Raw genomic sequence first — 24,620 nt, 5'->3', positions numbered from 1 at the left:
GTCTGTCCCCTTTAACTAGGTATTACTGTGCTGTCTGTCCCTTTTTTCCAGGTATTATTGTGGTCATTCTCCCTTTTATCCAGGTATTAATGAAAAGCATCTTTATTAATATATTTCTCTGGTCTTGAGTACATGAAATGAGGTTTGATAAACCAGTAGCATTTATTTACCTCATAAGTTACATAGGGAAGAGGGGAGGGGAGGGAGGGGAGGGGGGGGGATGGGGAGGAGGGATAGGGGGTACGGTTTTGAAACCTGCCCTATTATCTAAGTTGGGTCAATTGATGGCAGACCAACTTTTGTCTAGATTGGTCAAACGGTTCGGTTTCTATAGTCCAAACATACAAACAAACATTCACTTTTACATATAAGATATATATATATAATATATATATATATATATATATATATATATATATATATATATATATATATATATATATATATATTTACATATATGTATATAAACACACATATATATATATATATATATATATATATATATATATATATATATATATATATATATATATATATACATATACATATATAAAATAAGTGAATGCTTGTATGTTTGTCCACTATAGAAATCCAAACCATTTGACTGACCCAGACAAAATTTTGCATGCAGCCCCTATGTCACCCCAGAAAGGTTATATCTCAAATCAAACCCCTACCCCATGACAGACATACAAACACAGACAAAACAAATGAAATTTTCATTTTTACCAATGCTGTTCACCTTTTCTTCAGTAACTTTATGGGTCACCATAGCCTGGCCGGAAAACCACCACCTTTTCTGTTGGTGATGTCATTAAACTCCTCCCGCTGTAAACCCTATATCAGTTTAGTTCATCCAAAAAATTAAGCAGATGTGTTTTTCTGGATCAGAATTACTTTCATTCAGTCATAAATTAATGTAATTCAAAATATAACTTCTACCACCACACCAGTCAGCCCTTACAATCCTCGCCACAGAAGAAAATAATAACAGACCAATTGCTTCTGTGACAGACCTACCCACTCATTAAAAAATTACTCGCGCCAAAATTACCACATTTTTTCAGTGTTCATCTTAAGCCAAATGTATCTTAATCATACTCTGCCAAAAAAATACAAACTCTTAACTACCCTATGGTATTACCATCACCATATCTAAGTACTTAATCCACAAAAAACCTTCATAGTTATGGACACAACTCTGGAGATCAAGAACTGATTCAGCGCCAAGACAAAACAAATCCATCACCATCCGCACATGCATATTAGAAGACCAAATACTCCTATGACAGACCCATCACCTCATTAAAAAATTACTCACAATGAATGGTTAGTTCCTTCTTCATTTCTGCCTTCAGGATTCGTTATAGCAAAATATAGATCATTACATTTGGAAATCTCTGAAAGGCATTTGGAGAATCTACTTTTATGGAAGGTAAATGTATACAATGCAAACAGGGATTAAATTAGGAAACGATAACTGCTGCACTCTGAGGAACGTCAGTGTGGTCTTCTGCACTGGTACTGGGGTAAAGAACATTTGCCACTGCAGGTCAGTCATTCTCTCTCTCTATCTTTCTCTCTCCTCTTCTCCATTTTAATCAGACAAGTGCCCAGAGAGATATATATGAGTATATATATATATATATATATATATATATATATATATATATATATATATATATATATATATATATATAATATATATATATATATATATATATATATATATATATATATATATATATATACATACATACATACTTATATATGTATTCATATTTATCATGTATATTTAAAGCACAACAAAACATTTCAGAGATGTACGAAAGTTTTTCAGAGTCCTTCAGAGTTTTCCCAGGCAGTGGCAGGTTGGTCAGCTAGTATATATAAATAGAAAAAATGTAAATTGCGTGCAAGCCAGAAGGAATTTTCACGTCTCTTTAAGGAAATGCCTAATTTGTTTACTTTTTGCATTTCCAAGGACAGTTTTTTCTGCTGTAGGCCCTGACTGATAACCATCTGATTCTACTATGTGTGTGTGTGTGTGTGTGTGTGTAAATTAAGCTACTCCACAACTCAGAAGTCTTCCCCTTCTCAACCCCCTCCATCTCCCTCACCTCCGATGGATAACTCCGGTGGTGATTATGGATTTATGAGAGCTTCAATGTGCAAAAATAATGAAAACATGAAGCAAAATTGTTGGCAAAATAAAAATGAATTTATCGGCGATTTATGTATTACGAGTACAATCAAGTTTTCAGCAAGTTTAATTATCTACAGTTACGTAAGTGATTCTGTTATTGTTATAAACTCGATGTGTAAGCCTAGACTGTGTGTGTTTATGTACACGTGTGCACTGCATCTAGGTAAAACTACACAATTAATATGCCATCCCCCACAAAAGCTCTTTCTATTTCCCTCTGTTTTAGTATTTGTATTGACATTTATGTAATGCAGTACAGTAATGTACTTAATACAGTAATGCATGGATAGTATGCACAGTAAGGAGACAGGGATATTAAGTGATACTTGGGGGGGGGGCAAAGCTGCCACCTGCCAGGTCAGGGCTAGGCACCTTAAGTTAGGTTAGGTCAGGGCAGGGCATGGCATTCTGAGAAAGGTTAGCATTTCTCACACCTACCCCTGTCTCCCTACTCTGCATCTGCTTCTAATACAGTGTTATATAAATATATTTCTGTCTGTGCATATGTGCGAGTGTCTATGTACACGTATATATTGCACTGAGGTAAACTACGCACTTGGTGTGCATTTGTTCCTCTGTGTCTCTCTGTAAGTTATTCTTTAAAAATTTATATGAGAGAGAGAGAGAGAGAGAGAGAGAGAGAGAGAGAGAGAGAGAGAGAGAGAGAGAGAGAGAGAGAGAGAGAGAGAGAGAGAGAGAGGAAAATAATGATTTTTTTGACAGAGAAAAGCAAGCAAATGTGCAGTAAGTGCATAGTTTAATGTATTACATGCATACACTGTACGTATAAACATGAACATGTACACAAACTGAAAAATATATGAATGTAGCACTAAATGACTGTTAGGTGCGATACAATACTGCTTAAATAAATATCAATACAAATACTGTACCAGAGAAGGCATTGGCGAGGTGGGGGGGCCACAGTAAGTGTGTAGTGTTTCGAAATTTATGCCAAAACTGAAACATAGATGTTTATGGTTTTTTATTTTTTATACTGTGTGAGTTTTGTGTAATTCACATATCTTGTAAGCATAATCTGGTAGAACAACTGCAATCAGCTACATTTTTGTTAGGATATCCTGTGCAGTATTGCATTTTACATATTTCAGAAACAATTTATTGTACTGATATATCTCTGAGACTGAGTGATATGCAAATTAATATACTGAATTGGATGATATTGACACAAGAATGGTTAGGATAGGCTATTAATTATTTTTCATGAAATTGCTGTCCAGTGTATGCTAACTGCCCATCAGGTTTAGGTAATGCTACAGAGATCCCCTCCGTGCCTCAGAATCAACAGGCCTGTCTTATCTACAAAATTTTCCTTCGCCTCCTTTCCAGTAACCATTAACTTAATTATACTAATTTTCAGTCGCCTCCTCTCCATCCCATTCCTCCATATTACGACTATACACATTAAAGCTTACAGACAAGAGGACTCACATCAAATTTTGGTTGACTGTCACAAGGAACCGCCAACTTTATGAAGTCTTACAATGACTGCCAGGCATCAGTAATGTAATAAATCTCATGTAGATCCTAATTTGTAGAAACAATACTAATTACAAATCTGAGGTTGCAGCTGTCAAGCTCCATGATGGTATTTCAAGAAGTCAGAGGAATATTCTTTCTTTGGAGAAGGATGAAGCAGTGAATGCTTACAGACAAAAGTTTGTTACATGAATTGCAAATTACGCATATAATAAAAAAAATGCCAAAATCAATTATTTACTATTTTCTGGAATAATTTTGGAAAACATAATAAAAAGATACCTTTAATCTTCCATGAGAGCAAGAACTTTTCAGTTTGTGAGTCAAGTTGATACAGGACTTCAGTGGATCAAATAGAAGCATGGTGGCAGAATCCAGCATACTGCAATCACCGATTTTAAAAAAAAAAAGAAAAGTCAATTAAGTACTGAGACCTAAGTATATGTGTTCTTCTCAAAGGAGAGCAACCTAAGCATTTACCAGGAAAGAAAATGGTGGAGAGAGTTGGAGTGCAAGAGCTTAACAACTTTTGTGTTAAAGGGTCAGGATTTTTCTAACAAGTATCGAGGAAACTAAGATTTTCTCTAGCATGGAGAAAAATCCACACTGGAGCAAAAAAAATTAGACTTCCCAGTGGACTTATGAAAGCCACGGAGTCTCAACAGGAGAGGCTTAACATGATCTTTTGATCAGATGACTCAGGAGCAAAATGGTCAAATACTAGTATTAGCATGATTGTAAGTTTAATAAGTGACCCAGAAACATGAGGTTACAAAATGTCAAGAATTTTCCCATGAAAGTATCTAGAGAAAGATTTACATTAGGATAATTAAATAGTGAAGAGGCGAAAAACAGCTTCAATGATAAAGTCAGAAGACTAATGGGAGAATAATTTCATAGGGATAGGGCAATTAGCAGTGAAAAAAATGCTGTATGTAAAGGTATGACCCTGGCAATCAAGATCCAGCGGTGGATGCTAAATGTTTCATCGATTCAGTAACAAAAAACAAAGATCCCAATACATTGCACATCAGTTCAGGCTGAATGAAGCTATTCAACATGGTATGTATTGAATTTGGCATATCTTTTCTTAAATTTTTCAGGACCTTACTCTAAAGTAGTTTCTTAGATATCTGAAAACTAACAATGCATCAATTAACCAGTCATTCTTGAACAACAAACTGTTATAACTATATTACTAAGACGCAGGTCTCAATCAGAGTATGGGCAATATATAATTTATTATCAATAGTTACTATCTAAACTACCTTTAAAAGAGCATTCCCGACAGGTTTGGCAGTATTTGGAGTTGCAGGAATATGTCGCTGGCTTTCTCCAGAATTTGGGACAGGCGCTAATCCTCTCTTGCAAATTTCTGGTGGTGAACTCAGCTTTGTACCTGGTCTTGGTGGTAGCAGTGGTGCCTGGTTTCCAGTAGCCGCAGGAAGAGGCATTTGTGGGCGCTTCTCAGGAGCCACACATGGTTTACGGGGATAGCACATGGGTTTATTTGGTACCTGGGGCTTGGAAGAATTTGGAAAATTCCGGGTGCCTGCTTCTGATATGGAAGTTAAATACAGGCCTTCAACTACAGAATCTGAAAAAAATCCGAACACTGTTTCAAACTATACAATGGACAAGGGTATTTACAAAATTTTCAATATTATTTACCATAAACTATCATTTTGCAGCTGTCTTTTTTATGCACAAATTTTGAAAATGTGAGAATATGAAATGTCACTTGGACAAAGACCTCTTTCCTTTGCATTCACCAAGTTAATTAAAATCTTTTGTTGCAGAAGAGATTTTCTCTAAGTGGTTTGAAATCTTTAACAAACCTCCCTCTATCTACCAATAGAGTGGTCTGCATGTGGAAATGACTCCAAACTATGTGTGGCTGAAAATTAAATATTAATCTAGTGGGTTACACACAATGACAATTTTCTTAATTTTTCATTATCAAAGTGAAAGAAGCTTTGATTATGCTAAAGTAAAAAAAAAACTGTCAAACATCCCCTCAGCAGCTTGTCATTTCTCATTTCAAATTGAGCCCCTATCACGCATTCTATCCTATACCGAGTATGCTTACATCTCCTACTCAGTGTCTTTCTGGAAACTTCTATGTAGGTTACATGGCATTCAAGATACTATTCTGGAGACAGATTGATATCATGTTGCAAAGAAAGTAATGTTAATGGCTCTACTGCATCATTTGTTTATTTGCAACAAATTGCAGTACTTGATGTGGTCATGAGAGGAGACATATTCAAGTTATCCATAATCATTAGCAATGAGTTCAATCATGACCGTCTAAAAATTTGATACAGTATCTGTACGTATCTAGGTAGTATCTCCTGGGATGACCATCAGTTGCATCAGACTAATCTTCACACGCATTAGGCCCCTTCAGAAGATGGGAAGATAACTGATAAATTTATTGTTGCTGTAACTCAGATTAATTTAGTACTGCTGTGCCATGGAAAATTTAAATTGAAAAAGAGGGTTGAAAACTGCACAAAAAGTAGATATTCCTAAGCTCCTTGGGTGCAACAAGAACCTCATCTGGCCCACGGTTCAAACTAAGGCAGGGTTATGATCTAGGAAGAAAATCTTGCAAAAAGAAGTGCCCCATACTGTACAATGAGAGCTCTTTTGGGTATATTTGAACTTGCTTCTTTTGACATTTTTTGCTTTTAGCTTGTAAAGGTTAAGTTAAGTATACTTTTACAATGGGATGCCCATAGGGAAACGTAGTTACAGGTGTAGGACCAACAGGTAACTCAGACTGGGTGACAGATGATGTAACCGGCAAATAGGAAGTGACTGCAAAGGTGCTCTGTGATTGGCTGCTGAACTTACAAATTAAGGCAAGATTTGGTAGCAAAGCTCTGAGCTTACAGAGCTTCCCCTCAAAAAAGGACAAAGAAAATTAATATGAATGCAAAGTGGTCTGTGCCTATATACCACCACGAATATTTTACAGCCATGTCAACATATTATTGATATTTGCTGTTTTTTACAGTGCAAAATGAAAACGTGACTATTCCACAGTATCACATTCATGATACTGTTTGGGGTGCTGATATGACACTAGGTCACAACACTGGGGATAACCATAACCCTGTCTTAGCCTGAATCAAGTAATCCCTCAATTATCTAGATCTTCATTACCTGGAACTCGATAGCCTAATATCCGAAATACCTGGATAGGGAACCAAGGCCCAAAGATATAAGATGTATAAATTTCAAAAAAATTGAAAAAACCACTCTCCAATGGCTGGCAATGCTGTACAGGTTCATAAAAATGCTGGTAACACTGCTTACACTCATAAACACACTGGGAAAGGGTATTTTGGGGGTGGGGGAGGCCTGGTGAAGTTTCCAAGGTGCAGGGTGGGTCAGATGGCTGGGCGCCATGGGAGAGGACGGACAATACGGCTGTACAAAGGAACTCACCCAGAGAAGGGGTTGTTTTGGAAGGTGGGTGGAGTAGGGGAGCAGTTTCCCTGGCTTGGAAGGGGATGCAGTGTTAGATGGATGAAGATGGCTTGGTGGATGTGAATTGCTGGAGCTTGTTTTGTTTTGTATTTTTATAGTTTACAGTATTGTTTTCCATAATTTATTAAAGGATATGTAGAGTACTGTATTGTAACAAGGCAAAAAAAAAAAGGGAAGAGGTACGAGAGAGAGAGAGAGAGAGAGAGAGAGAGAGAGAGAGAGAGAGAGAGAGAGAGAGAGAGAGAGAGAGAGAGAGAGCAACAACTGAGGTATCACTTATACTGAAGCCTATAGAGTAACACACACTCTTTCACTTTTTTATTTATATTTTATTCTATTCTCATTTATATTTTTACTATATTTTCTCATTTTTTAATTTCTATAACCCAAAGGATAAATGCAATCGTGTGCATATGGTACATACATACACACACACTCCCTTGTTTTCATTGGTGACAAAAAGACTTAAGTTATAAATACCAAAAAGTGTCGTAAGCATCTACAAATTCAAATTTTAAATATTTTTACAGTAATCAGAGATGAAATATCAACAGTGATAAAATATTCTCTTCTTATGTTATGTGTGCTAATCATACTCAAGATTCAACTAAACTTGTAATGAAATATTGTAGTATAGTAAATCAAGCAAAGAAAAAAAAAAGTGACATGTGATACTGCCCTACATGAATTCACTCAAAAGTCATGAAACACAAATCTTTTATTGCTTTCGATTCGCTGATTTGGATACGTCATCAGTTTAAGAGTATGGTAGAAGGTGCGGGGTGGACAAGCACTTGTGAGTTTTGTAAACTTTCTCATTATTGTCAGAAACATATACGTCATTGTAATTTTTAAAATTTTTAATGGCTGATAGACATAGTGTCATGAACATAGCGTATGCTAATTGGCTACATACGGAAAGTATCAGTGCACTCGGTAACAAAGACCGCTTTCCTTCTCTGTGCTCAATCAGCCGCTTGTTTGAACTGTTCGCAAGTGATTGCTTCGTGATACTATTTCCTGAGCATGTGGCTTTCATGCCAGTGCCTGCAGCGTTGCAGGTTCTGCCTATGTTATGTGTGGTGCTTGGTATTATGTGTATGGCCCCACCTTTTCTTAAGAGGATGGGGAAGGTGTTGACCCTTCAACAGAAACTACATCTTGTTGGGATGATGAAGCAAGGTTCATCCAAGTCATGTATAATGAAGGAGTACGTCATTGCCCTGTTAACCTTGCATGATATCAAGACTTCCCAGGACAAGCTGAAGAAATATGCAACGGGATTCGGTAAAAAGATGCCCAGGAGTCAAACCTGCAAGGTAATGGTAAAAGGCCATTATGAGGAAGTTGAGGAGTCGACCTTGATGTGGTTTTGTTAACAGAGGGCTACATTTTTGTGAGAGATTATTCGTCATCAGAGCTTGGCATTGCTAGACATTGGGTGAAGAATTTGCTTCTCATGGACAATGCGCCTGCACATCCTAACACAACCCAATTGGCTGGTGACAAAGGTATTTGGGTCATGTATTTGCTTCTTAATATAACTGTACTCATTCAGCCAATGGACCAAGGTGTTACTGTTTCAACGAAACAGCTATACTGGAGGAAGTTCCTGGAGGAGGCGATGGTACTATTCGAGGAGGAGGAGGAGGAGGAGGAGGAGGAGGAGGAGGAGGAGGAGGAGGAGGAGGAGGAGGAGGAGGAGGAGGAGGAGGAGGAGGAGGAGGAGGAGGAGGTTTGAAGGTTTGAATACACGGGGGGGGGACCAGATACTGAAGAATCTTTGCAAGTATTTGCTGAAGTCTGTCATATACAACTTCGCCGATGCTTAAAAGGACATCACCATAGAGGCCTCCAGCTTTGCCTGGATGACTTCCCGGGGTTTGAAATCGACAACTTCTGTGCCACACTTACAACTGGAGGTGACAATGTTCCCTATGGGAGTGGCTGGATGTAAACCGTGGTGACCCTGGCTACCAACTTCTCTACGACAGTGAGATACCTGCAGCAGTTGCTAGTGAAGAAGAGGCGACTGAAGACGACGACGACAATGATGGCAAGGTCGTTCTATGACAGCCTTGGTACAAGAGTAGTATGTGTATGGCCCTCAGTACAGTTATCAAGACGTTGGAGAACCCAAATATGGACCCAATCAGCTTCCTCAAGGCCTTGGACATGGTTGCTCAATTGCATGAGCATCAAAAGGTTATCATTGCCAAGGAGAATTGTCATTTGTATTGTCAAAGTACCCTCGACAGATTCTTCAGATTCTAAACCCCACACACCCAAGCCTTTCGCCATCCACTTCTTTGGTAACTTGGTCCTTCAACTTGGAACCACAGCTCAATAAGTATTCTGCTGCCTTTGTCAATATGTAGGGCTTCTTTAACCTCTTCCAACCACTTCACCACTTAATGTTTTCCATGAGTTGCAGGCGACACAATTAGTAGATGCCGGTCTTGACAACACAGTCGAGCTGGTGGAGAAGGATGAGGTGGGGTTTTAAACTTCCTCACAAATGTTTAAAACGTCCAGCCATCGTAAGCACCAGGGGCAGTGCGCAAAGGTAAGTGACAGAGTGAAAAGTATTTTATACAGTATTGTTAAATTTTTTTTGTGTACAATGTATTTTGGGAAAATGATAAAAATTGTTTGTGTAGACTCATCATATTGTGTGTTACATACGAGAGTAAAAATGGTTTACTTTTTTGCGCACGATGTATTTTGGGGAAAATTATAAAAACTGTAAACTATCATATGTTACATAGAGGAAAAAAGTTTGCTTTTTATTTGTGTACAGCACAATGTACCTTCTGTTTGGCGCAAATGAAAAATACTGTGTAGCCTACTGTACTGTATGTTGTGTACAGGAGAAAAAGGAGTTTACTTTTTTCCGTTCGATGTAATTTGGGGCAAATTATAATTTTTAGTGTAAACTATCATACCGTGTTACATACAAGGAAAAAAGGCTTAATCTTTTTTTTCTGTACAGTCGATGTGTTTTACAGTTTGGGTACAATGAAAATCACTGTTTAGCCTACAGTACTGCATGTTGCATATGAGAGAAAAAGAGGGGTTTTTCTTAAGTGTATTTATATAGTTTATATTGTTACAAATCTGGAAAAATAAGGTAGATACTTGCTTTCTGCATCAATTTTTCAGTTTAAAGTGTGATGGTCGTTGTTTATCGGCATAAATAGTGTTTACGGTTGTGTGGTATTGGCAAGGTAAGGTGAGAAAGAGTAAAAATATCTATGGGTGTTCAAGGGTAACTCCGTATACCCTTGAACACCCATAATTTTTTTTTACTTGCTCTTTTCTGGATTTCGTCCTTATCCAGCAGGCCCTTAGCTCTATTAATCCAGATATTCAAGAGATTACTCAAGAAAAGAAATGGTTATTACTGTTTTTACAATGGAATATGTGAATATTCCACACTCTTACTAAGGTGAGGTGTTTGTGGTGTTGAAAGATATGGCACTGAGCTGCAAGAAGTGGCAGGCAAAAATGCACATAAGCAGTTGACTTTTCAGCATGAAAATATGGGAGAGTACTTGATAATAAGGTTATAAATGCATACATACATTATATTATATATATATATATATATATATATATATATATATATATATATATATTATATATATATATATATATATATATATATATATATATATATATATATATATATATATATATATATATATATATATATATATATATATATATATATATATATATATATATATATATATATATATATATATATATATATATATATATATATATAATATATATATATTAATATATATATATATATATATATATATATATATATATATATATATAATATATATAGGCAGTCCCTAGGTTTTGACAGGTCTGGCTTATGACGTTCTGAGTTTATGATGCTTTTCAAATATATTCATCAGAAATTATTTCCTGGTTTACAAAGCATGTTCCAGGGTTACGACGCTTACAACGTCGATCCGACAGAAGAAATATGGCTACAAAACAGCAGAATAAGCAAAATTTGGAGGTTTTTTGATGAAAAACTCAATAAAAATGCATTTACATTATTTTCAATACACCCAATGCATTAAAAGCAAGGTTTTCTTACGATTTTTTATGATTTTCGACGATTTTTGACTTACGACGATTTTCAGCTTACGACACAGTGTAGGAACGGAACCCCTTCGTAAACCGGGACTGACTGTATGTGTGTGTATATATATATATATATATATATATATATATATATATATATATATATATATATATATATATATATATATATATATATATATATATATATATATATATATATATATATAGATATAGATATATATATATATATATATATATATATATATAATATATAATAAGTCCTCACGTGAAAATAAAAGGAATTGGTACCAAGACTTTCAACTTTTATTCCAAAGTCATCTTCAGGGTACTGAACAGAGTTAAGAGAATAACATATACAAGAAAGCAATATGGGTCACAGATAACAATTAAAATACGTCAACAAGCTATTTAAGTATGTAAACAACATTCTTCAAAAAACAAAAAACATACTTAGTGGAAATATGTAATTACTACAAATACCAGTACAAAACTATCTGTTTGTAAGAAATCTAACAGCTTGTTTTGCTCTTGCATCCTTAAGAGTAAAGCTTTTTAACAATTCGTCCATCTTAAAAAGACCCTCGCTCAAATTCATATTACTAAAAGAACTAATGAGGCATCCTTCGACCAACAATCTGTCATGCAACGAGGAACTCTTAAAAACAACTGTAGCTGAATTCCAATCTATTGGGTGTTCAAAGTCTCTTACGTGACAAAAAATGGCGCTTGAGCTGGTTGCAACCCGTACATTATATTATATTTATGCTGTGTGACTCTCTTACTTAGTGCCTTACCAGATTGTCCAATATAAGGTAAATTACAAGTTGAGCAATCAATTTTGTACACCCCTCCTGCTGGCATTTCTGGTTTGTTACAAAACAACAAATTCTTGATAGACGAAGTATTACTAAAAACAACATTTATTTTCAGACATTTCAGGCTACGTAACAATCGATAAAAATTCAAATCGGTATGGCAAAACTAACATATTTTCAATGTCATAATTACTTGACCTTTCATGACTATAAAATGTTTTCTTGGCACTTTGGAGACAACCATCGATAAAATTCGACGGGTAACATAATTCTTCTGCAATTGCATAGATGTTCTGAATTTCCCTCTGCTAAAACTTCAGGATCACAAATTCTGTATGCTCTTAAAAACATCCCAGAGAAGACTGGACGTTTTATCTTGGGGTGATGGCTGGAAAAGTTGTTAATGAAAGCATTCACTGCTGTTGGTTTCCGGTATAGTTTGAATTTAAATCCGTTGTCGGTTCTCATAACGACTTTGTCAAGAAATGGTATGGTTTTATTTTGTTCTGCTTCCAATTTGAACTTTATGGATGGAACCAGGCCATTCAAAATTTCTAAAAACTCGTAGGGGTCACGATCCAAAGGCCACCGGCATATTATGTCGTTGACGTATCTGTACCATGTCAAAGTGAACGTAATGACATTTGGTAAGTATCTGATTTCATAAAATTCCATGTATATATTTGAGAGGGTTGCAGATAAACAACTTCCCATTGCCAAACCAAAAATCTGTCTATAAAAAGAACCATTAAACATGAAAGTATTATCAACGATGCACAACTTTATCAACTTAATAAAAACATGATGGGGAATAGGAATAGCAATATCGTTTATTTTTTCTTGTAGAAACTGTAGCAAATCATCAATGGACACTTTTGTGAACAGTGAAATGACATCAAAACTAATCAACCTACAATTTGTATCTTTACCTTTCAACTTTGTGATAAGATCTTTCGTATTTTTAATATGTGCCTTTGATACGCTTCCTATAAGCGGATTTAACAAAGAGTCTAACCATTTTGACAGATGATAAGGGGCTGAGCCTATCGAACTGATAATGGGCCTGATTGGTTGACCTTCTTTATGAATCTTTACTGTGCCATACATATAAGGAAGAGTGGCATTAACGGCAGATAATTTTTTGGCTAGTTCATGATGGGACTTTAACAAGGATTTAACAGTACTATTATAATGCTTATTAACCTTATCGGTGGGATCTCTCAACAGTTCCTCATAAGTATCTTCATCGGATAACAGTTGATTGGCCTTTTCGATATACGAATTCTTACTTAGCAATGCAAAATAGCAATGCAGTTTGACTGGTCAGCCTTAGTGATATGAATATCTTTATTAGCTCGTAGGCTTTCAAGTGCCATCTGAAATCTCAGAGGTACAGTATGTTTTAATTTCGAATTACATGCGGCGTATACACATCCCTTCGCAATCAAAATATTGTCAGGGTTTACTTTTTCATTTTTGGTTTTATCTAAGTTTATGAAACCTTTAGCTACTGAAAAAATGTCAACTTTGTTCTTAGCATAGCAAAAATTCATACCAAATCCTAAAACAAGTTTTTCGTTCTCACTGAGTTCATATGAAGAGAGGTTTACGTATAAGTCCGGGTTACTTTTCGTTGTCAATACACTATCTCGAAATAAATGGTCCAGTTTCCTGTTTAAGTTAGTTTGATGTTCCACTGCTACCGATCGCACTGCTTTGTACACATTGTCATTAATAGCATTCCATTGTTCATCCGTTACATGATTGCGCAAAAGTATATGTTATTCTCTTAACTCTGTTCAGTACCCTGAAGATGACTTTGGAATAAAAGTCGAAAGTCTTGGTACCAATTCCTTTCATTTTCACGTGAGGACTTATTATACACTTCATCCACGGGACCATTGTGAAATTACAAGAAATTACAAGATATATATATATATATATATATATATATATATATATATATATATATATATATATATATATATATATATATATATATATATAATCCACACATCGGAGGGCAATATAGCAGGCAGGAGAAGGGCGCAGGAACACATACAGATCCAGAATATACATACATTTATTTGTCTACGCGTTTCTTGACCCATGGTCACATCATCAGGACATCGTCTACAGTTATAAATTAAAAAGGGACATTCAGCATACGTAGTTAAAAGTAAACATACACAAAACATGAAAAAAAACTTAAAACAGAAAATCTGTTGAAATTAAACAATCACACTTACATACATTTACACATTAAAGAACCAATAAAAGAAAACTTAAAATGAACTCAATAAAAACTGAACTTAATAAAAAGGAACTTAAAAATAAACTTAAAAGGAAGAGTTAAAACATCAAGGAAAGCCAACTTACTGTCTTAGCCTTTTCAATAGTAAAATTAATATTAGAAGTTGGTTTAAAAATCAATCAGCATCACCTTTCAAGATGAACAGAAAGACAAAAACACACTGAAAATAAAGAAAAACTTGCACCATTCTAATGCCTAAATGATTGATTTTTAAAATGTACTTTAATTTTTTTGGTATTAATTTTACTATAATGACAAGCAAGTTTTTATAGTTCTGTTTTATTTTTTTAACCTAACAATCAAAATTTTGCTAAGGAGTTTTCTAAAATTATTCGATTAAGACATACTGGTGCTCTTAACATTAAATTAATACCAAAAATCCTAAAACCATTGGTTCTTTGTTTCCCTTCAAGGATCGGCTCTGTCCCTTGATGACGTCGGGCGTCGTATATGAGTACAAGTGCCCCGGATGTAGTTCCGGGAATTACGTTGGTTCGACTCGGCGTCTCCTCAAAGTCAGGGCCGATTCTCACATGGGCGTGAGTTATCGTACGGGTTGCAGATTGTCTAATCCCGAACTTTCAAATATAGGATCCCACGCTAGAAGTTGCAAGACACCAGTAAAATACAACAGCTTCAGAATAATTGGCCAAGCTAAGGAACCCGGAGAACTGCTTCTCTTGGAAAGTCTTAACATCAAAAGAATTGTTCCAACGTTAAATTGCCAATCATCGGCTGTTCCCCTGTTCATAGCATGATGCGATTGTTTGTCTACATTTGTCCGCCTCCTCCTCCTCCTGTTTTTATGCCGTTTTCTTTTAGTGTGTTTTCCTCTTTCATCCTGAGAGGTGCGCCTTCTGCTCTTCCTTTTAAGTTTATTTTTAAGTTCCTTTTTATTAAGTTCAGTTTTTATTGAGTGCATTTTAAGTTTTCTTTTATTGGTTCTTTAATGTGTAAAGGTATTTAAGTGTAATTGTTTAATTTCAACAGATTTTCTATTTTAAGTTTTTTTCATGTTTTGTGTATGTTTACTTTTAACTACGTATGCTGATTGTTTGGTAGTTCCCATGATGGAAAAATGTTTTTTATCTATATTAACCTTGCATTTAACGGCATGATTTCTAATACCAGAAAATTCGGGATTAGTTATTCGTGAGCCAGTTCTGTAGCTCAGACCTAAGTGGCTATAATAACGGACCTGCAACATTCTCTTTGATGAGCCAACATAACTATCAAGACATCTTGGGCATTCAAATTTGTAAATAATATTGGACTTCATAAAGGTCTGTAGCTTGTCCTTATAATTAAAAAGGCCGCCAATCTTTAGTGGATTCATAGGTATTAAATTGAGTTTTAGAAATCCAAACTCTTTTTTTTTCAATGATTTGTTTGACTTTGGATCTAAGAAAGTCAGAGTGCGTAAATGGTATCGTAGCGTACATAGTCAATTTAGGAACATTACATTTCACAATAGAATCAGAAAAGTTACGTGCTACAATCTTGTTAACTATGTTATAAAAAAGTCTTTGTGGATATGAATTTTTGGTAAAATATTCCAGTAAAAATTCAATTTCGGAGTGGAAATTTGCCCAGCTAGATGTATAACGGAGGGCTCTAAAAACTAGAGTCGTTATGGCATTAATTTTAAAAGAAAAGAAACACGAACTATAAAAGTTACCTCCAAGGCCTGTATAAGTACTCTTTCTAAAAACTGATGTACTAAAATTATGGTCAAAGCAGGTGATTTTTACGTCTAAAAAAAGCTAGTGTATTCTCAGTCTCCTGCTCAATAGTAAATCTAATGTTGGGATGTCTAGAGTTAACGTAATCTAGAAAAGATTGACATTGCCACGAATGTTTAAATAGGGCAAAAGTATCATCCACATATATAGTAAACGGGTTTAAAGGATTCGGGACAGTTGTTTAAAAACTCTTCTTCTAAATGTGCCATAAAAAATTTTGAAGAGAGGGCCCAATGGGGACCCCATAGCAACTCCCTCGACCTGCAAGTAAAGTTGTTTGTTGTTGTACTGCAAAAATAAAAAGCAGAATTCTTGCACTGCAAGTTCCAAGAGAGACTTAAAAGTTGTCTATTAAAACCGTGAAAGATAACACCACTCTCATAAAAAACTTTGTCCAGAATAATCTCAATAGTTTCGGAGACTGGCACAATTGTGAATAACGACTCAACGTCTAAACTGGCCATATATAAATCACCATCCTGATGTACTGTTTGTTGTTGGAAGTCAAAGCCATTTTTTAGCGCAAACTGGGATACTGAGAAATCATTTAATAAGTGAACTAAGTACTTAGAGATATTATAGGAAGGGCTATTATACGGAGACATAATTGGTCTGATAGGTATGCCATCCTTATGGATCTTAGGGAGCCCATACAAAATGCCAAACGATGACCCTGTAACAAACAATTTTTGGAAGGTTTCTTCATTTAAGATGTTATCTTTCTTAAACTTTCTAAAGAATCTATTAATCTTATCTTCCCTTCTGTAGATTTCTAAGAAGCTAGGTTCTCCAATCAGTAAAAATTTTGTATTATCAGAAAGTATTGAATTAACTTTATGTAGATAGTCTTGTTTATTCATTTACCAAAAATTCATATCCACAAAGACTTTTTTATAACATAGTTAACAAGATTGTAGCACGTAACTTTTCTGATTCTATTGTGAAATGTAATGTTCCTAAATTGACTATGTACGCTACGATACCATTTACGCACTCTGACTTTCTTAGATCCAAAGTCAAACAAATCATTGAAAAAGAGTTTGGATTCCTAAAACTCAATTTAATACCTATGAATCCACTAAAGATTGGCGGCTTTTTTAATTATAAGGACAAGCTACAGACCTTTATGAAGTCCAATATTATTTACAAATTTGAATGCCCAAGATGTCTTGGTAGTTATGTTGGCTCATCAAAGAGAATGTTGCAGGTCCGTTATTATAGCCACTTAGGTCTGAGCTACAGAACTGGCTCACGAATAACTAATCCCGAATTTTCTAGTATTAGAAATCATGCCGTTAAATGCAAGGTTAATATAGATAAAAAAACATTTTTCCATCCTGGGAACTACCAAACAATCAGCTTACTTAACGACCCTTGAGTCTTTGTTTATTAAACGGCATGCACCTCTTTTAAACTCCAACGTGTCTTCTTCTCCTCTGCCTTGGCCTAAGTATACTCTGGGCATGCCTGAGCTTGTGGTCCCACTTCGTCTTTCCCCTTCTATTGATCAGGTAGACTTAGAAAAATCTCCTTTCTTTTACTTTTTATGTATGTTGTAATTTTAAAGAATGTAACTGCCGTTTTTAATTTAGCTTTTATTTTAAATTAGAGAATTAATGTGTATTTTTCAATTTTACAGACTGATGATGTGTTTAAGTAACACGAAACGTTTCTTAATAAATATGCAACTGTTTTGTTGACTGCCGTCTTCTTTGGACTCCTGCTTGTTGTTGTTCTATATATATATATATATATATATATATATATATATATATATATATATATATATATATATATATATATATATATATATATATATATATATGACCTGATTCTCAGTTATGTAAAGGTTCTACCAGTACATTTAAAATGCGTAAGATACAATTAACACATGTATTTTCCTTAATAGTTACACAGGACCCTGTTGCTAATATTACGCTACTTAGTTATGCAATTATAGTCGGAAGGTACTCTGAGGTGACAAGAGCCATCACTGTCTATCAGACACGCTTGTTAGCCCGTCGACCGCTAAACCCCTACTAATCTTTACTTTTCAAATTGAACTTGCTTAGGTCATAGACCTCAGCTGATTGGTCTCTTATAATCGAAAGGAACCAATAAGGGTCTTCAATATATGGCACTCATTTGAATTACCCACGCCAAACCCCAACGATCATATGGCGTACGACGACTCAGCAGTATGCCTATTTGTTACTCTCTAATCACAAAGACGTACAAACAACTAGCAGATTTTCTGTTATGTTTCAAACATGAAATTCTACATAATCAGTTCATATATATATATATATATGTGTGTGTGTGTATATAGAAAAGGTATTAGATGATATTGACAAAAATGCACTTTTCACTGTTTAATTTTGTGCCAGTTGTTTGCACCAGTCAATCCTTGCTATAACTCAAGTTGGCATTGCATTGCCTGAAATTGGAGGGGTTGTCATTGTCTTCCCGGTAAGTTTGTTTAAGCTTATCAAGGAATACTCAGTCTTCATTGCCGTGTAGCAATTTTTTTCATGCTTCATCATGGGGGGGGGGTTAGAAGAAAGTGATGGGCATCATTCCTAGGAAAGATAAGCTGGCAGGTGCTCAACTGACACTGAGTACATGGCCCCATAGTCGTTCTTTATATTTGTGTCTAGGGTTGCAAGTTTCAAACCTTTATTAAACTCAACAATTTGCTTTGTATAAAGGTTGTGATTTATCAACTTTTTGTTTAAGCTGTCTAATCTTCTATTTCAATGTTTTTGTTTTTTTTCTAATTCTGACTATCAGATCACCTCAGGACTTGATTTTTTGAACATGGTTTCAAATAGTGCACAGGCGGCCCCCGCTTATTCGCAGTTCAAGATTCACGGCTTCACCGATTCGCGGATTTTTCTGTGGAACTTATCTCTAAATTATTCACAGAAAATTCGGTAATTCACGGATTTTTTCATAGAGCAATATTCACTAATTACTGTATTTTCATATGATTTGTGTGATTAAATATACATTTTTTTACGATAAAATAATGATTTACAGTACTAATTTTCAAATGTTAATATTAAGATTAATAAGATTAAATAAGATTAAATAATAATAATAATAATAATAATAATAATAATAATAATAATAATAATAATAATAGTACAGTCTTTCTTCTCTAGATCGAGGGGGGATATGCTGTATATCAGGTCCACAGTAATATTCAATGGTATTCTTGTTAATTTTATAAAAAGTTACAAAAGGTTGCAAAAGCTTTTAGAACCCTGTCCTGGGTTCATCTTCAGTCGAACTAAAAATTATTGACATAATAAGTAAATATGTTAGCTCCGGTTTCAAGTGTGGAACCAGTGGACGACCTCAACGATGTGTTTTCCAACGGACGAGGCGACAAGCAGGACAGTCAACTATCCAACTAGGTGATTGCTTCTCCTCTTCCTATATTCCGCGTGGCTATTCTTCTTGATCTCCTCACCCGTTGTTGTTGTTCTGCATGAAATTCATTGTTAGCGGTGACATCCTCAGTATCCCGGCTGTTATAAGGTGTCAGGGTGATGTCGGCGATAACGGCAGCATCAGACGAAGGAAAGTAGGGCCTGTCCTAACATTAAAACCTTTAATAAATGTTTTGATTACATGATGGTGTTAACTACACGGGTCCTCGTTAACGAACGACTTGTTTGAATAAATGATTCTCCTATATTTATGGCGGCGCCCTCGTTGAATCTTCTTATGTTGATGTTGCTACTTTTGTGAATGATGTTGGCTCTATTCCAGTCCGGTCTATGATCGTTATTGAATGCGTGTGTAACTATTGCACTATTTTGAGAATGTAATGAAAAACCCTCTATGTTCCACTAAACGTGTTTCTAACCCTCTAGAAGGACGAAATATTTACCTTTGCAGTCTTTACATGGTATTTCGTATACTCCTGGTACTATGGGGTTATTACGATTGTTGTTGTTTTTATTAGGTTATTTCTTATCGTGTTGGTATATTTGAAAACAATTTTAGTGTTATCCTGGCTATTATTTACATATTTACTTATAATATCTATGTTAGGGTTAAAGGTAAGGTTAAAAGTCTATGGTTTTCCTCTAATGTTATTATCCTTAGGGCAATAATAAGTCTTGGGCACGTGAGATAGCCTTTTCAATGAAGTGACCAGGGTACCTAAGGCTTCTGACTAGTTGCCATAATGTGATGTATTTCAGTCATTAATATATTCTGGATCACAAATCTTGAAGGCTCTGTAATGCAAAGTTCATTATTACATTACTTTTGATATTATTATTATGAAAAGAATAAAAATGTATATAACTTTCAGAGTTGCAAGTCTTCCTATATACTGTGAATTTAAACTTTTGTCTACTCGAATCTCTAAAGATTAATACGTCTAAGAAGGGCAACTTGGAGTCAGTTTCTATTTCCAGGTAAATTTTATTGATGGTAGTATGTCATTTGCTATTTCTACTAATTTAGTTAGATTTCTTTCTGTCCCTCTGATGATTGCAAAAATGTCATCAACATATCTGACCCACAAGAGGCGTGGTTTCCCTATCACATCTGAGGAGAATATCCCTCTCTACCAACTCCATAACAAATATTAGAGCTAAAACTGGGGATAGAGGGAGACTCAAAGACCCCTTCTTTTGCGCAAATCTTGATTATTGAATTGAAACACCGTGGAAGATATGTATAGTCTTATTAATGCAAAAATTGGTCAGTGGGTGGGGAATTCTATAGTACCTTGTTCGTATTCTTCCTGGAGCTTAGAGATTACATAATCTAAGCAGCAACGTTTGTGAAAAGTGCCATAACGTCCAAACTTACCATAATGCCATCAACCCATCCCAGTTCTCTGACTCGTTGTATAAATTGGTAAGAATGCTGTAGGTGTGCATTAGAAAACTTTCCTAGGAACTGGTTTAAAGTTTGGGATAACCATATCCAGTTACTCTGTGGGGAACCACATGTAGCTATAATGGGTCTTAATGGGCAGTCAGGTTTGTGTACCTTAGGAACACCATAAAAATACGGGATGCTGGGAGTCTTTGACGATATTTTAGAGAGAACTAACTTTTTTTAATGTCAGGATCATCAAGAGAGTTAGCTATTTTCTAATTTTTCTATTGAACTCTTGTTGTATTTTAGTGGCAATGGGAGGTGAAACCAGTCGGAGATAAGTTTGTGTGTCGTTTAAAATGAATATGCTTTCTCTAGATATGTGCTAGTATTCATTATTACTGTGGCTCCTCCTTTATCTGCTCTCATAATTCTGATGTTTCTATTTCTCTTAAGGGACAGCAAGGCGAGTTGATGTCTCTTGGGTAAAACATTATCAATCTTCTTATTTATGCTGTCACTAAGGACAACACCTTTCAAAAAGTTAAGGAGAAGTCAGGATATTTAAAGTTGAACAAGTTAATGCTACTAATGGCATCCAAGACATGGAATCTATCTGTTCCCATATTTCAGAAGCCCATACCTAGGTTTAGAACTTCTAATTGTTCCCTGTCCAACATTACTGTAGAAAGATTGTTAACCTTATTGGAAAGAATAATCCCAATCTGATTGGTCTATGGCTCTTATAAATTTAAAATGTAAACTTTGTCTATGTTCTGAACCCTAGCTACCAAACACTCACCTGCTCTACTTTTAGCTGTTTCAAATATCTTGGCTCCTGTAGTTGTTCTCCTAGAGTTCTTAACGATGACCGCCAGATTGTGAGTGCAGAACTTCCACGTCGTACTTTGCAGCTTGTATTCTGTCTTGTAGTAAGTGTCTCATATGTGTGGGGAACTCTTCACCTGGGAATGAATCACTGTGTGTATCCCAAAGGACTTCGGTATTATATGTTCTTCAAAGCATCTTCTCAGAAAGTAAAGTTGATTCTTCCTCCTCAGCCATCTGGTCCAGATAACATAATCACAGCTGATAAGCCCTAGTTCTTCCTGTGTGCTAATCAGGTGTTCCATGTGGCAGTTCTTCCGTGGACAATATAAGTAAGACTAAAATTGTTTTCAAATATACCAACACGATAAGAAATAACCTAATAAAAACAACAACAATCGTAATAACCCCATAGTACCAGTGGTATGGACAATAGCCATGTAAAGACTGCAAAGGTAAATATTTTTCATCTGGAACTGTTAGAAACCGTTTCCTGGAACATGCACGGGCTTTCTCATTACATTCTGAAAATAGTGCAATAGTTACACACCATTCAATAACGATCATACAAACTCGGACTGGAAGGAGAGCCAACATCATTACAAAAGCTAGAACGTCAACATAAGAAGATTAGTTTGAGGAGTGGTGTGACCGCCATAAATAGCAGAGAATCATTTCTGGAAACAAGTCGTTCGTTAATGAGGACCCTACTGAGTTAACTTTCATGTAATCCATTTATTAAAGGTTTTAATGTTAGGACAGGCTCCTACTTTCCTTCGTCTGATGAGCCGTTATACCCTACATTCTTTCCAACACCTTATAACAGCCGGGATACTGAGGATGTGGCTAACAATGAATTCATGCAGAACAACAACAACGGGTGAGAGATCAAGAAGAATAGCCACACAAGAATATAGGAAGAGGGCAATCACCTTTGGATAGTTGACAAGACCAGTCGCCAGTTGTCCGTTGGAAAAACACATCGTTGAGGTCGTCCACTGGTTCCACACTTGAAACCAGCTAACATATTTACTTATTATGTCAATAATTTTTAGTTCGACTGAAGATGAACCCAGGACAGGGATGAAAGCTTTGCAACCTTTTGTAACTTTTTATAAAATTAACAAGAATACCATTGAATATTACTGTGGACCTGATATACAGCATATCCCGTTCTCGATCTAGAGAAGAAAGACCTACTTATATTATCCACGGAAGAACACAACATGGAACACCTGATTAGCGCACAGGAAGAACTAGGGGCTTATCGCGACGTTGTGTTACGTTGGACCAGATGGCTGAGGAGGAAGAATCAACTTTACTTCTTGAGAAGATGCTTTGAAGAACATATAATACCGAAGTCCTTTGGGACAACACACGTGATTCATTCCTAGGTGAAGAGTTCCCCACACATGTGAGACACTTACTACAAGACAGAATACAAGCTGCAAAGTACGACGTGGAAGTTCTGCACTTTACAATCTGCGGTCATCGTTAAGAACTCTAAAGAGAACAACTACAGGAGCCAAGATTTGAAACAGCTAAAAGTAGAAAGGTGAGGTAGGGTAGCTAGGGCGACAGAACATAGACAAAGTTTACATTTTAAATTTATAAGAGCCATAGACCAATCAGATTGGGATTACTCTACCAATAAGGTTAACAATCTTTCTACAGTAATGTTGGACAGGGAACAATTAGAAGTCCTAAACCTAGGTATGGGCTTCTGCACGGGAACAGATAGATCGGACGTCTTGGATGCCATTAGTAGCATTAACTTGTTCAACTTTAAATATCCTGACTTCTCCCTTAACTTTTTGAAAGGTGTTGTCCTTAGTGATAGCATAAATAAGAAGATTGATAATGTTTTACCCAAGAGACATCAACTCGCCTTGCTGTCCCTTAAGAGAAATAGAAACATCAGAATTATGAGAGCAGATAAAGGAGGTGCCACAGTAATAATGAATACTAGCACATATCTAGAGAAAGCATATTCACTTTTAAACGACACACAAACTTATCTCCGACTGGATTCACCTCCCATTGCCACTAAAATACAACAAGAGTTCAATAGAAAAATTAGAAAAATAGCTAACTCTCTTGATGATCCTGACATTAAAAAGTTAGTTCTCTCTAAAATATCGTCAAAGACTCCCAGCATCCCGTATTTTTATGGTGTTCCTAAGGTACACAAACCTGACTGCCCATTAAGACCCATTATAGCTACATGTGGTTCCCCACAGAGTAATCTGGCGATATGGTTATCCCAAACTTTAAACCAGTTCCTAGGAAAGTTTTCTAATGCACACCTACAGCATTCTTACCAATTTATACAACGAGTCAGAGAACTGGGATGGGTTGATGGCATTATGGTAAGTTTGGACGTTATGGCACTTTTCACAAACGTTCCCTTAGATTATGTAATCTCTAAGCTCCAGGAAGAATACGAACAAGGTACTATAGAATTCCCCCTACCCACTGACCAATTTTTGCATTAATAAGACTATGCGTATCTTCCACGGTGTTTCAATTCAATAATCAAGGATTTGCAGAAAAAGAAGGGGTGACCTATGGGAAGGTCCTCTATCCCCAGTTTTAGCCAATATTTGTATGGAGTTCGTAGAGAGGATATTCTCCTCAGATGTGATAGGGAAACCACGCCTCTCTTGTGGGTCAGATATGTTGATGACATTTTTGCAATCATCAGAGGGACAGAAAGAAATCTAACTAAATTAGTAGAAATAGCA

General features: G+C 35.7%; 1 protein-coding gene across 5 annotated transcripts in view; it reads right to left on the bottom strand.

Annotated features, from left to right (window-relative positions):
- The window catches only part of LOC136826864 (B-cell linker protein-like), an 850,768-nt gene that overhangs the window by 227,425 nt on the left and 598,723 nt on the right, over positions 1-24,620 (bottom strand). For all 5 annotated transcript variants that reach the window (XM_067084364.1, XM_067084365.1, XM_067084367.1 and 2 more), the window contains one exon: positions 4,975-5,303. In XM_067084364.1, coding sequence (XP_066940465.1) covers positions 4,975-5,303 — 329 coding nt within the window. The remainder of the gene's footprint in view (positions 1-4,974; positions 5,304-24,620) is intronic.

This window comes from Macrobrachium rosenbergii, chromosome 41, assembly GCF_040412425.1.
Source record: "Macrobrachium rosenbergii isolate ZJJX-2024 chromosome 41, ASM4041242v1, whole genome shotgun sequence".
Classification (NCBI taxonomy): domain Eukaryota; kingdom Metazoa; phylum Arthropoda; class Malacostraca; order Decapoda; family Palaemonidae; genus Macrobrachium; species Macrobrachium rosenbergii.
Note: the sequence above shows the minus strand (reverse complement) of the source record. Positions and strands in the feature narration are given on the sequence as shown.